At 45.5% G+C, this 15,124-nt stretch overlaps 1 protein-coding gene across 9 annotated transcripts in view; it reads right to left on the bottom strand.

The window, feature by feature from the left end:
• The window catches only part of STIM1 (stromal interaction molecule 1), a 112,849-nt gene that overhangs the window by 39,974 nt on the left and 57,751 nt on the right, over window positions 1–15,124 (bottom strand). For all 9 annotated transcript variants that reach the window (XM_056327117.1, XM_056327116.1, XM_056327115.1 and 6 more), the window contains 3 exons: window positions 10,701–10,815; window positions 6,179–6,290; window positions 4,908–5,023 (listed from right to left, as the gene is read on the bottom strand). In XM_056327117.1, the coding sequence (XP_056183092.1) occupies window positions 4,908–5,023; window positions 6,179–6,290; window positions 10,701–10,815 (343 nt within the window). The remainder of the gene's footprint in view (window positions 1–4,907; window positions 5,024–6,178; window positions 6,291–10,700; window positions 10,816–15,124) is intronic.

Here is a 15,124-nt window from a genome sequence, read left to right as displayed (position 1 = left end):
AAGCAACTGCGACCAGGCAAACCTGGGTGCATGTTACAATTGCAAAAGCTGCAGGAAAAAGCAATGTACACCAAGGAACACTGATTTCTATACCTTTTTTCCTTTTCTTTTTGGGGTAAAGAAGGAAGAACAGAATTGATTTTACCAAAGACAGTAGTTGTTACACACCGACTGCAAGCCTATTAATGTCATGTCAGGTGTGTGGCACCGCCTTTGTTTTATGTTTTATGGGAGCAAGGTAAAAAGTTATACCACAGTAAAACTTAACAGTAACCTCAAGTGCCTTAAGCAAAAGTGTCCCACCATGCAAGACACCAATTCAAAGCCTCATCTTTTAAACAAAAAGGTTTACAAAGTTTTACTCTGGGAATAGAACCAGCATGGATGATTAGAAAAGAAGCAGTTTTACAGTAACTTACATAAGCATTGCTAAAATAGAAGAATATATACATACTCAGTAAATTCTATACCGGTTATTTAAATTCAGGTTGAAGTATCAGAAAAAACACACATAGGAAGTACTATTTTTTTTTTAATTTCCCTGTATGAATTAATTGGACCAGTGACACCACCTTCCTTGTTCAGTAGCAGACATTTTCAGACGCAAGACAGGGAAGAAGAAGCAGAAGCTCAGGGTACAGCTGTGGGACAGGCAACATTCCCTCTAACGTCAGCCTGGTGGCAGCTGCTGTAAGCATGATGGCATAAAACAAAATATAAAAAAATGCCTCCGTTCTAAAAACACCCAAACGAAGCTAAGACCTTGAGATGGCACCTGTAATTCCTGTAATTTTTCTCTCCATCAATACCAAGCCCCAGTCCTTTCCTGAGTGTGTAACACTCTCTTTTTGTTTGCTATTGCACCCACAATTGTGGAAAGAGACTTTAACAAATGTGCTGATTTTCACTGGCAATATAGGACCCCGTACGACCAGCCAGGTTTCTCTGTTGCCCTGCTCCCTGGCTTTTCAGGTTTGGAGCTACTGCTCCTTAAGGAGCACCCAAACCTAAAGCCCCAGCTTATTGACCAGGTGCTTCCGGCACACAGACTGACAAAACTTTACAATAATGCTAACACACCCTATGCAGCCTATTAATGAGACAGAGCTGCTTTTTCTGTCTAGGTGCAGGTAATCTAAACACAAATCCAGTTAAGTGTAAATATTTAAAGTGGATGGTAAATCTCACGGCGATAAATTAATCTGGTATTTGGTTAAGAAATTTTACCACTTTAAACAAATAATGATTCAACTGATCTCAAAGTACTTGTAAAATACACTTTTAATATAACAACGGGAAACACACTGGCTGTATTGGAAGCTATACTGAATGTAATACGGCTTCATTCACCCCGGAGTGAAGGCACCAAGGAATGGACGCTTAATGAAAACCAGAACAGGTCAGTTTGTTCAGAAACCTCCAACAAGTGCCACCTCCTGCCTGGGAGATGTCTCCTTTTCCAGGCACCCAGTCCTTGCACGTCTGTTAACCCACGCACAGACGTTCAATAAATAAGGGTAACGCTCAACTAATGATAACGATGAATAAGAAAGGCTGGGGGTTCAGCAGAGACCCCATCCCACAGTGCTGCAGGACCACACAGACAGATTGGTACAGTGTGGGAGGCACTGGGGTGCACCGAAACCAGGGTGATGGGCACACCAGGGTGCCCAGCTGGTCCTGTGGGTGCTGAGGCTGGGGGGTGAGCAGCACTGAGCAGCGCTCCCCAGTCTCGGGCAAACTCCCCGCAGCACAGCCCAGGGCAGGTACCGGTCGGGCGGCTTGGCAAACTGCCGTGGCTTGTGCCTAGCTGTGAAATAAAGAGCATCTGGAGGGTTCTGTCTTGGGAAGTGGAGCTACAGAAGCCTCTCCTGAAATCCCACAGGCAACTACAAAAGTCCCACTTTGTTGGCCTTTGGAAAGGTGGCCAGGAGAAGTGACCAGGATGGATAACTCGGTACACAGCATTTTGATTGTCTTATAACCCTGAACAGTACCACAGTGGTGCCTTGAACCATCTGCAGGGAGACATGTCTCAGCCTCCATCACTCAAGAGTTATAAAGAATAAAATTTTAAATTCACTTTATCTATGATTTTGAATTTTACTGCTTGTTTTCTTAAATTCACCTTTCCTGTTTCACCTGAAGTTGTGATATTTTGTGCTGGATAAATTCCTGAACCACAGGAATGGGACACAGACACAGAAGCAGCAATCGCTTCATCTTGCTTAGATTATAATTTTACCATACTCCTTCGCACCAGAATTAATTACAAAGCCGCAATCCTGCAAGTGGGCAGACCTGTTTGAAGTAGGAAATGGCACGTCTGGAGTCTGGCATAGGAAAACAGACCTCACAGAGTTACAGGAGTCTACTGATCAGCAAGGAACCTGGCCAGGTGCCCCACTCAACCACCTGATGCTTGCTGAAGCCTCTGCAACAAATTACAGGAGACATCAGAGAACAAGCTTTCTAGCCCCAGGATGGGAAAAAGCTTCACCCGGCTTCACGCGGCCCCCTGGAACTATACCTTGGTACGTGTGCTACAACGCCCACCGAGGAGGAGATGTCTCTGGTTTTATGAGTCTGCAGGAAGCAATCACGGTGCTCCAATCTAGGCTGATTTTATTTTAATTTATTTTATTTTATTGTAATGCTTTTATATCTGTGGCGAATATAAAGTATCTTCAAGAGATAAGAAAAACCCATGTCACGGGAAAAGACAAACCCTTGAAATCCTGCACCTGGGAGGCACCGACCACTGCCAGCAGCTTCAACAGGGAGGATCACAGGAGACCACTGCCACCGACCATGTGAAACGAACCATAACAGGAATGTATCCAAAACCACTAAATCTATCACTGTGCCAAAGCTGCTCCTGCAGCTTAAAAGGTCACCGAGTACTTCCCAGAACTGCTCACTGCTAATGGCTGTTCCGCAAGCCATTCTTTAAGGAACATGTTTTAGATAAACCACCTCTCCCTGCAGTATGAACGGGAGACAAACCCATTCGGTTGACCAGAAAACAGAAAATACTACCTTCTAAAAAGTGTTAAATCTCTACTTCAGTTGAAAAATTAAGGTATATTTCCTCTATTCATACACCCAACACGTACGTATGCAGACCGCAAAATCTGTAACAAACCCTTACTGATCTGAAACAGCCCGATGAGGACAGCTCACTGCACACCTTCATCTGTGTGACCACAGCAGGTTCATATTCCAGTGCCATGACCGCTGCATGGTGAAATGGAGCACCTTGAACATGAAGAATGGCTATTAAGCTATTACAAGTGATTTACTTTGCGGTTTACAAAGTATCCAAGAATTGCCTGAAAAATTCCCCCAAAAGTACTGGAGTTACGGGCTCGAGCCTTTATCGATGAGCAGTGAGAGCAGCCACACATCCACCATGTCTCCACCACCACTGACCAACCAAAAAGCTTTGCTTGCAACACAGACCAAGTATAAATAAAAAAAGCAAACTGTTCCTGAATGAACATGTGTTTTTTAATAACTGGAAGCCAAAATGGCTGATTGTGTAACCTAGGCTTCTATTTCACTTAGCTTACATCTCTACCAAGCCTCATGAATTTCACTTGCTTTACTCTACGCAGCCATTTTCCCCAGGATTTGCTTCACTGCACCTTTTCTCAGGAACTTGGACACAGACTGAAAACAAGAAAAGACTGTACTAACAGTTGGACTTTAAAAAAAAAAAATTTTAAGAAATAATGGAAGCACCTTATCACTTCCCATCGGCCAAGTGCTGGGCGGCCCAGAAAGGGAAGGCTGGAAAAAAGCTGACAAACCTGAACTTCACTATTGGATTGTTAGCAGATCCGTGTCTCGCAGAGCAAAGGTATATCCTATCTGTTACTCCAGCCACAGACAGTTGCAGATGCTTAAAATACTACACAAAGAACAGAGGAAGCACAAACTGGTATTTTTGGTGCTGTAAACCTCCGACTGCCAGCAACCGAAGCTGGGGCCAGAATTTGCGCCCAGACTACCGCATTTGCACCACGGTAAGAAAGTACCTTTTCGCATTCATTTTAAACCTCCCACACAGGGGACACACGACAACTAAAATGGAAAGAGGCGTACTGCATAAGAGGGCTCAAATCCTGTACAGGCAACACAGCCTGCCGTAAAGACGCATCTTGCCTGCAGGATGCCAAGCAGAAACAGGCTCTGATCAAGCAAGGTTTATGCTCACCTCACAAAAGCACCCAAAGCTCATGAGAAAGCCATGAGTAAGAGGGAGAGAGACAGAAGTACCTTTAATAGACAGCAGACATGAGCCAGACAGAATGAATGCAACAGGAGAACCCCGAGCACTGCCGAGATAAGCATCAGAGGGGTCTGAGATTCTGCCAACAGACGCCTATAATCACCATCAAAGGAACCCAGTCCCTCATTCTCATCCATCCTAAACGCCTTCCCATGCAGCCTGTTGCTATTTCCCTCATCCAGAGGCAGGTAATCTGCAGCCTGAGTCACCGAGGGAGCCCCAGGTCCCCAGCAGCAGCTTCCCTCCAGCTCCAACAGATCCCACTGCAAACCTCAACACGCAGTCAGCACCACAACAAACAGGAAGGACAGGAAGGTTCTACCCTACGGACATGGGAGATGCCAGCAGGACAGTGCACCCCTGCAAGCAGCCTGGCAGAGATGGAAACGTAAGCCCGGCAGGCAGGATGCCTCTGTGCTACAGAGCTGTTCCGATAAATCCAGAGACAACCTGTTCCTGTTTCAGGGGAATCGCACCAGGGATGATTTACCTAGGTGAGGCTATGTAGGGCAAAGTTTGGTTCACACAGATCTGTCTGTCTTTGCTGTCGGATACTCGGCAGACACAGATCCTCTTGATGAACAGCCAAAGGACTTTGAATTATGGTACTTACAGAGAGGAGGCCCAAAAAGCACCGTGTCCAGAGCTTTCAGCTGCAGCTTCTGCCTGTGGCTTCGATCTGTCATTTTCAGAACACTTCCCATCATGGTAGCGTTGTTCACTGCTAGCCTGTAAAAAAAAATACATAAAAAAAAGAAGTAGGCAGGGTCATATCCATCTAGATTAAAAACTGACCAAAAACTACTAACATGGAGACTACAGGAGGAGAAATACGATGAGCAGGACCTGAAAGCTCCCTGCTTCAGCTATCAGGACAAAGGAAATCCCTTAAATATTGTCCCCTCTGATCTAGGATATCTCTGTGAAAGAGTTCAGCAGCAGTGTCTTTGGCTTTTACTCGCAGAGAGAAGGGAAAAACAAGGCTATGACTATTTCATTAATCCTGACAACCTAAGTTACTGATTTCCTATCAAAACTGATCTTTTGGTGTCCTAACAATCACCAATTTATTTTTTAAATCAAACCTGTACTGCTAGCCTTTGACATCTTATTTTGCAGACCATGTACTGCCTCGAAAACCTTACTTTATTCCCAGTTAATCTCTTCTTCCCAGTCAGTTTACAAATCCCTTTTCAATGGCAATAACCTTTACCCAAAAAGCTGCACTGAGTTTTTCCAAACCTGTTACGAGCTCAGGCCAACTCCCAGCCAGCGTTTCTCTTGAAGAACACAAGGCTTAGAAGTCTCCTTTGCTGGAGCATGACAGGGTGCAAGTTAATACGAGCACATACCAGTGCCAGGCGATGCAGGGATACATAACCAGCAGCCCTTGAGCTGGGATCTTAAATGCTAACGTAGATGCAACCCGGAAAGCGGAGATACTCCTTTGCTGAGCATGATGAACAATGACAGAAGCTCCACAGCTGGACTGAGGTTATGAAGAAAGGCTGTGGCAGAGCCAGGATGTAGCCTAGGTCTGCTCTCTTCCAGATCAGGATTTTAGCTCTAAATACATAGCTTCAGGGGCAGGCGGGTGAAGCCTAGCATACAAACCAGCAAGGACAGGAATCACGACCACACGATTCGGACTGCCGCCTCTCCTTCCACCCACAGCAGATACACACTTGCTTAGGGCTAAACCACTCCCTGCGGAGAGGACTACAGCAAAGCCAAAGCCTCTGAACATAACCGAAGCGGAACGGGAATTAGCCTTGGCTCTGTACGTGCTGAGGAATTGCACACGATGTTATGAGCCGCCTCAGATCTGTTTTTCTCCCTGGCGCACATCCCAGAGGAACACAAGACAATGCAGTGAGCACTGACCTGGGCATGGCATGTCCACTCAGCTGCAACTTTCTGAAGGTCTCTTCGTACTGTGGCAGCTCTACGTAGGTAATGAGCCACTGAACCACCTCGTCAACTGTCCAGTTATACACTGTAGGAGAGGTAGAAAATAAGCAAGCAGCTTAATATTTTAACTAAACAACTAAAATCATCAAGCCAGCAACAACAGCATAACTTCGCCAGACACACCTCAACCTATCACTTTCAGCAAAGGAAAAGTATCTGCAAAGTTTAAGCACATTCCTATTAAGTGTGCAGTTGGGGCAGGGGTATTAACTCCTATGGACTATTAGACAAGAAATAATCTCTCTGGGGTACTCCAGGCAACCCTGCAGGTCCTCAGCCTCTACCTGGTTGCTTGCATGCTTATTTTTGCTAATTAGTTCTATACACGACGGCCTGCTACAGATTCAGCATAGACATGATGGGCTGCTACATGTTTAGTCTTAACAGACCCCACTGCACCACGCATAAGGACTGGGGCTTTCCCAGCGGCAGCCTCTGGCAACAAACATTTCGAGGTGGTTGATTTTATGCTGTGGTTCCAGCTCGTGGAAGAAAAACATGCAATGAGGCCATCAGATAAAGGAGAAGCCTCAGTGCTGGCGCAGGTGATGCTTCACTCTTTCAATGTCACCAGAAGGGCCCAAGGCTGAGATCCTCTGAAAGGCAACGCCCAAAGTGCTGGGCAGGCAAGTGAAATCCCTTCGTTTTCTATCACAGAATCACAGACTGGTTTGGGTTGGAAGGGACCTTCAAGACCATCTATGGGTCACCTGCCACTAGACCCTGTTGCTCAAAGCCCTGTCCAGCCTGGCTTTGATAATCATACAAGTGATGTTGCTGTCTCCAAACTCCCAACAAGGAACGTTCATCATCCTCATCATGTGCCCAAACCCCTGAAATACTGAATTCAGCTAACATATCTCCGCAACATGCTCTGAAAGCCTCACCCCTTCCTCCAGACCCATGGACCCGTGAGTACCAATCAAGGAAAAGCACATATGGAGAAATGCTGTAGGAACGTGGTTGTAAACAGCCTGAGGAAGTGATTTAGAGGAGGAGGTGGAGTGGGTGCAGCAGCCTAAGGGAACTAGGTGAACTTTTCTCCTTAACTGCCTTACCTGTGGACTTGTGGATTATTTTGGGAGCTGACGTATAGCTTGAAAGTCACAGATAGGAAATCTTTGGAAATAAAGCTTCTGCCTTTGCCATAGTTTTGATGCAATTAGAGCAATGGTTTGAAGGCAAAGAAAATCATGCAACAGATTTTTTTCATAGGACAGAGAGGGGTTTCCTATGCTGTAAATTATCAACTTCTGTCTTTGTTTAGCATGGCCTGAGCTCTTGCACCATTTACCCAGGCTCCAGCAACCCAGAGCGCTATGCGGTACATCACCCACTGCTGACAGTCACTACCTCGCACGCTTCTGGCCCAACATCCGTCAGTCCCTCTCTCACACGCCCTTTCCAACAGCCAAGTGGGGAAAAGGCCCATTTACTGCTGGCTCTGAGGGCTGCGGCACTGCCGAGTTTCAGAGCTGCACAGCCACTTCTTAAATGTCAACAGTGAGTTGCCCTACAAATATGAGAAACATCTTCGAGCTCACTCCAGCGAGCTAAATGCCTTCGACGGAAAGATGACTAAGTAGACAGTCAGAGCCAAGCGCTGAGCAAAGGAGAGCAAGATGTGAAAAGGTGTCATCTCTGCATGCGCTTGCAGGGAGTCGCACAGATGCAGGTCAGCAAACGCAACGCCAGCAAACAGCCCTCTCTTAAGGGAACTCCCTGCAGTGAATGGTCGCTGGCCCACAAACTGTAGCAAACTGATTTCTGTGGCCACAACCAAGATGACAAAGGTGAAGCAGGCAGGGGAAGCTGCAGGGCACGAGGGCGGACAGCCCAGCCACCACATGTCACTGTCACAGACCACTGAGAGCCCACCAGCTGGGCAGTGATGGTACCCATGGGGCCAGGTGGCAATGTAAGCTCTCTCTCTTTTTGGCCTTCCATATCCAGAGATCTTTATTTTTGGAAGAAATCACTGAGAAACAAGCTGGCACTGTCAGGCAGCATACTCAAGTGCAAAGATGAGCAGCTCCCCTGCCCTGCATCCTTGCCACAATGATCTGATCTGCTGGTGCAGTGGCTTCAGTAGAGTGATACTTACAGAGGGCTTCATCTATCAAATCCAGCACCCTCTAAGAGCACCACAGCCTTTGTATTTTTGGATAAATAGAGGGCGGAAACAACTTTTTAGTTTACATGTGTGACCAGGAACAGCAGCAGCAGCAGGTAGGAAAAGCATGTGGCTTGGAAACAGATGAAACAGGCATAGCTGCCCCTGTCACCCCCTGCCATCAGACCTCGGTCCCCTTTCAGAGCTGCTTTTCATGCCCACACGAAGGAGCAGACCCTTCCTACAAGCCCAGTCCTACTAGTTTTATGACTGAAGTTCAAACGCCAAGATTAGGCTCCATATGACAGCATCCTTTAGAAACTAGTAATTTATTTTATCAAGTAGACATTAAACATGTATTTTAGATAGAGGGAATGACGAGAAAGGAACAAGAGTGGTAACTAGCACCAACACAAGGAAAACCATTATGCCACAGCAGCTCTACCCAAAGATGTGCCAGGTCCCGTGCATGTCAGAAGCAGGGAGCAGCTCAGCAATTAAGGGACTGAGGAGTATCAGGGGACTTTCTCCTCCACCCTTAATGATTTCTACCCTTTCCCAGCTGACATTACAAAGGCAAAGTCATCTGTAAACAGCCACACAAGAGAATAATTACATGAGGCTTTCCTTGAACACAGGAGACAAAGTGAATCATTAACATCACCCTTTTAAGTGGTTTGGACACAAATTTTCAACTTGTAGCTGCCCATCTCCATGGGACAGAGAGTCTGGTCCTGGATGAATGACTCAAGGACCATGCACTGAACCACTGTGGTTTCAAACCACCTCTCAAATGCTGTACCTAATTATTCATCTGGTCTTCCTGGGATAGTGACAGACTGTAACAGGCTTACAGCTGTATCTTCTACAAAGTGCTTTGAAAACACTGAGCACGTTCTGCCTTACAAGTAATTTAAAGGCTAAGACAGAAAAATCAAATACAAACAGAACATGACACAAATGAGAAATCAAATCTTTAGTTGACAAATTGATCAGAAGACTAAAACCTAATTTTTCAAGCGATGGGGATTGGAAAGATTACCTGATCTTGAAGGACAGAGGGAAATGAAAGGACTAAGTGAAAGGAAGAGCAAGAGTTAAAAGTATTGGAAGAAAAGATGTTCCAGGGGTTGAGAGCAACAAGACTTCACTGAGAGGAAAGGAGAAGCACAAGTAGAGTGAAGGGCAGCCACTGGCAAAAACTGTCCATGCCACGGATCACAAAAGGACCCAATATACCGATGTGATCTGCATCTACACACCACTCACAATGCAATCAGTAAATGAAAATGCATCACACAGTAAACAATGCACCTATGTTTTGCAAAAGCGCAAACTTGCTACTTTTATACCATCCCCCACATTTTCACTGTCAAGGCACCAAAGATTTTCTTACTCGTACTACTGGTCATAAGATAAAATATCACTCCACAACAAAGCCCAAAATTTGACAATAAGAAGTTTCTTAACTAGAAAGAAGAAAGATCAGGTTTAAGATCTCTCAAAAAGAACTTCCAAATTCCAGTCAGAGAAAAAGTAGAAGTGAAACTGTGCCTTTTCCTGACCGCCTTGGACACCCTCCTGAAGCCTGCAAACAGCCAGTGCTGTAAATGCCCAGGGTGCGGGTCAACCCACACACTGTGGCCAAGGAAGCACCAGTGAACTTTGAAGTTTTTTTCCAAGATTCAGAAGTTTCAGGAAGTTTCCCACCAGCGACTGCACTTCCACCACCTCCCTAGGTTAACTTGCTGTGATGAATAATACCCTTTTCTCAACACCTTTCAGCTTATTTCTACATCAAATGTATTTATGTATACTTCCGGCTTTAGGACTTAATTCTACCTTCTTTTCACTAGATTAAGGAGCTTTTCAGGTTCAGCAAATTTCTTCTAAGGAAAACGCGATATGTAGGAAAACTCCCATGCAGCTCCACTGAATTTTTCAGATGCTATTAGCCCATAAAAATACCATCTGAATCTGGGTATTTGAAGGAGAACCTGGAATAGGACAGTATTTGGCTCTATTTAATACACATTTATAGGAGCAGAGAAACTAAACAAGAATTTATACCTTTATGACCATACTCAGATGCCAGCATTAACAGTTGGGAAGTACCAAGACCAATGAAATCCTGAAAGGCCCCCCACAAAAAAAAAAGGAAGCTAGAAGAGTACTTGTACAAGGCAGCAAAAGAAGCAGCAGCTTATTTTTCCTGGGAGGTATACACACTGCTGCCACAGTTGTATGAAATCCAAAGCTTCTATCACTTTTATGGCAAGGGGTGTGGAGCAGGCTGTTTCAGTTTGCTTGTTTGTCTTTTACCTTCAGATGTCTTCCAGGCCTTCCAGAGATCTTCCACGCTAATGAGCTTGTCTTCTCCATGGAAGGTGCTGTGCTTGACTGTTGGGTCATGATAATTCAAGTCCTCCCTCAAGAACTAGGAGAAGAATAAACAGCAGGATTATTCTTTGATTCATCTTTTAGAGAGATGAGGAGCATTAACAAAACAGGAAAATCTTTCACCTGTCTTCCTTATTACTACATCCACGGGTTGTCACAGAATAATTTCTATGGCAAAGTTCTAATAACTGAGATGCAGCATCTCTGGTCTTTTTAATCTCTGACCAGAACTACATCATTGTCCTAGTTTTGGCTGGGATGGAGTTAACTTTCTTCTTAGTAACTAGTACAGTGCTGTGTTTTGGCTCTGATGTGAGAACCAAGGTTGATAATGCACTGATGTTTTTAGTTGTTGCTGGGTAATGTTTATACAAAATCAAGGACTTTTTGGTTTCCTGGGCCCTGGCAGCCAGAGGGCTGGGAGGGATGGGAAACTGGGAGGGGGCACAGCCAGGACAGGTGACCCAAACCATCCAAAGGGGTATTCCATACCATATAACGTCATGCCGAGTGTATAAACTGGGGGAAGGAGGAGGAAGGGGGGCACATTCGGCATTATAGCATTTGCCTTCCCGAGTAACCGTTACGTGTGATGGAGCCCTGCTGCCCTGGGGATGGCTGAGCCCCTGCCTGCCCATGGGAAGCGGGGTATGATCCCTTCCTTTGCTGTGCTTGCCTGCACAGCTTTTGCTTTACCTGTTACACTGTTCTTATCTCAGCCCTTGACTTTTACATTCCTTTCCAATTCTCTTCCCCAAGTCTCTGAATGAGGGGGACTGAGCAAGTGGCTGCGTAGAGCCTGGTTGCTGGCTGGGGTTAAACCACAACAATCATCTCCTTAGTTCATAGAATCATAGAGCAGTTTGGGCTGGAAGGGACCTTCAAGACCAGCCAGTCCCACCCCCTGCCCCGGGCAGGGCCCCCTCCCCCCAGCCCAGGCTGCTCCCAGCCCCGTCCAGCCTGGCCTTGAGCCCTGCCAGGGATGGGGCACCCACAGCTGCTCTGGGCAGCCTGGGCCAGCGCCTCGCCGCCCTCACGGGGAAGGGTTTCTTCCTCATGTCCAACCTAAATCTCCCCTCTCTCAGCTTCAAGCCATTCCCCCCTGTCCCACCACTCCCTGCCCTTGCCCAAAGCCCCTCCCCAGCTTTCCTGTCGGCCCCTCCAGGCACTGGGAGCTGCTCTAAGGTCTCCCCGCAGCCTTCTCCTCCCCAGGCTGCACAGCCCCAGCTCTCCCAGCCTGTCCCCACAGCAGAGGGGCTCCAGCCCTCTGACCAGCTCCGTGGCCTCCGACGGGCCCGCTCCAACAGGTCCATGTCTGTCCTGTGCTGGGGACCCCCAAACCAGATGCAATACTCCAGAGGTGGGGGGTGCTCTCAGGAGAGCCGCTGAGTTCCTCTAATACATAACACCATCTGTTACAGACCTGCACCTTTTGCATTTTTCTCTACTTTCAGTTTCAGGATTTTCTTCTGCCACCTTTTTGCTAACTAGCCCTCTGCCAGCAGATTTCTGCCTGGGGCCACGCTACCAATAAGCAAGCCAGCTTAGGAGCTTCAGCCTCTCATTAAGAAAAGCAATCCTTCCAGACATCAAAGCATTCTGCTTGTTCTTTTCCAGCTGACTGCTTTTTGAGTCCTTTACTGACACATCAGCATAAGAAGAGGTCAGAGCACCTGCTCAAGGCGCACACATAGGTACGGCACCAATAATCCTTCTCTCCTGGTACTCCCTCTCTCCTGGCACAGAAATCAAAATCTTCTTATGCCACCTGTGTGTGTCCCCACAAGACAGACCCCATAACCCCAAGAGTATCCATCAAGGGAACAAGGGAGTATTGCTGAAATCAAGCACTCCATTAGGAATCTCCCCATCTCCAATATCCTCTAATAGTTACGCAATAACACAAGCTATAAACCTAAAAATTAAAAAAGATGCATCCTCTTACAACAAACAGCAAATGCTCAGAAGTTTGCCACCAGACTGTGCCAGGTGGTGCCTGCAGGCAGGGTAGTGTAAACGAGATGTGCAACAGGAGCATCAACCCAATAATGCTGGAAACACAGAGAGGAAAAGCCAAATGACAGGGTCCTTGCTATTCTAGTGCTCTGGGGAGAGATGGGCAGAAGAGAGCAGCCCCAGGAAACATGGAAAAAATTAAGGAGGAATCAAGGACAGCAGTGAAAAGCAGCAAGGTCTTGGTATTTACAGAGGGATCTTCAGGGAGGGAGGGGAGCCATGCTGGAGCAGGCAGAAAGCAACCACCTTCAGCACAGGAATCTTCACCTGGAGTCCTGGAGCCACCCAGTAATATGTGAAGATAAAATACAAAAGCTACTTGAGATTCTCAGAAAATAAGGAAGGATATAAACTGCTCTGTATAATCACAGTTAACGTATTTTTCTTTTTTATTTATTATTTTAGCTTTTTGTAACTTTGTTCCATTATTGCAAATATACACTTTCAGGTAGGCGTTATCACTTAACCTTTTCCATTACAAAGCCAACGCTGCATGATCAGATAAACAGAAGCTATCCTTGCTCAAAGATGAGGCAAAGTGTAAAACTGGGTTTTCTGGGTTTCAGCAAATCCTCAACGTGCAGACTATCCAGCAAGCAATGGAAGGTTTGCCAGCTGAAAAGCACTTTCTTGGTTCTGTAAGACCTTGTATGTGACTGCATCAAAATGTAGGTCACCACAATCACCCAACGCTGCCAAGTCAACAGTCTCTGCTATTTTGTAGGAGTTCCTGTGTCAATGCGAATTCGACCAGGGATTCCTTTCCGTAATTCACACATCATGCTCGGTAGTGGCAACTCGTCTGCTGTCACATCTAGAGTCAACTGGAAGTGCAGCTGCAAAAAAAAAAAACCTGCCCTGCCCACACTGTGCTCTTCTGGCAAGCGGGTAGATACGGGAGCAAAGGAACTGGAAGGGACTGAGAAAAATATAAATAACTATAGATAACAACATATACAGTTATATTTTAAAGGTATATATAAAAGAAAGTATGTGCTTTTGTTTTTATATATATACAGTATTTTCATGTATAAATAATATTGGAGTAACTATAATAATATATTAAAATTTCTGGGTTTATATTTCTATATAAACAATATATAGTTATGGATATATAATATATAAATATATACGTATCTGTAATAAAATAATTAGTTAAGTATTTTTAGTTGCTGCACAAAACTGACAGATAAGCTGAATATTAATATTCTCTGCAGTACATCTAAAGATTTCTGTTCCTGGCATGACAAGCCAAGAAATATTCAGTAAGTATAAATGTTAAATTGATTTTAATACAGTTAGTTCCTTATAATAAATTAATATAACCTAGGCTTTTGGGATTCCAGACTTTTCTTTGAATGGTAATATCAAAAATTCAGCTAAACGGCACAATGGAACCAATTTTACATCAATGGAGTACGAAGTAAAAAAATGATTATTAGATTTGACCTGCATCCTCAAATCAGAGCTGAAACAAATGCTATCTATCTACAGGAGGCGAGGCATTTTCCCTGTAGGCTGAGCGCTAATGAAAAATAATACATCAGTATGGTCTGCGGATATATCATAATTCACACAGGCTACATATCTATCATAATAATGTGCTCTGGTGTGTTCCCACCCCTTTCCATCTCAGGAGAAGATGGACCAGAAACAGAAGACACCAAAGAAAAGTGAAGAAAATCGAATAAATAAAATAATAATTAAAGGGGAGTGCAAGAAAGACTGAAAAGATTTGAGACTGCCCTGCATGCAGGAGGGACTCCTGAGATGTGAGGTAAGCAAAGCACATGGAAACCACAGAAGAAAGAGGATCGCTCACATTCCGGTACCTAACACACGCAACAAGATTAAAAGATAATTCCTTATTTACATCCCTGCATGCATCATCCAGTGCATGATTACCATGCGGCCTTCGTTATTACAGATCTTTTAAGTATGTAACACAATTACAAAAAAAAGAGAAGTCATCTCTAGATAAGGAGATAGTATTTTAATATCAGACAGGGCATGGAAAATATCTGTGGAAGTTTTCACTGCCCAGGCTCTCTACAAATCCATCGCAGATGCTACCAAGGCCACCGACAGGTACCGGCAGCTCAAGCCTGCTGCCTCTCTGCTCTCTTGCTTTCCAGCCGGCTGAAAGCTTCAGCTGTTCTTCCCATCTTGCAGAGGAACATGGAAAAATAGGAAAGTTCGGGCAGCTTCAGCAGGGCAGCCCCCTGATGTCGGGGGCTCCTGCCGGTGCCCCCCGCCGTAGGCAGCGGCCAGGTGTCGGTGGGCAGCCATGCCGACCCACGGCAGGGAGAGGCCACGTCGTCGGCCTCCCA

Source organism: Falco biarmicus, chromosome 2, assembly GCF_023638135.1.
Source record: "Falco biarmicus isolate bFalBia1 chromosome 2, bFalBia1.pri, whole genome shotgun sequence".
In the NCBI taxonomy this organism is placed as follows: domain Eukaryota; kingdom Metazoa; phylum Chordata; class Aves; order Falconiformes; family Falconidae; genus Falco; species Falco biarmicus.
Note: the sequence above shows the minus strand (reverse complement) of the source record. Positions and strands in the feature narration are given on the sequence as shown.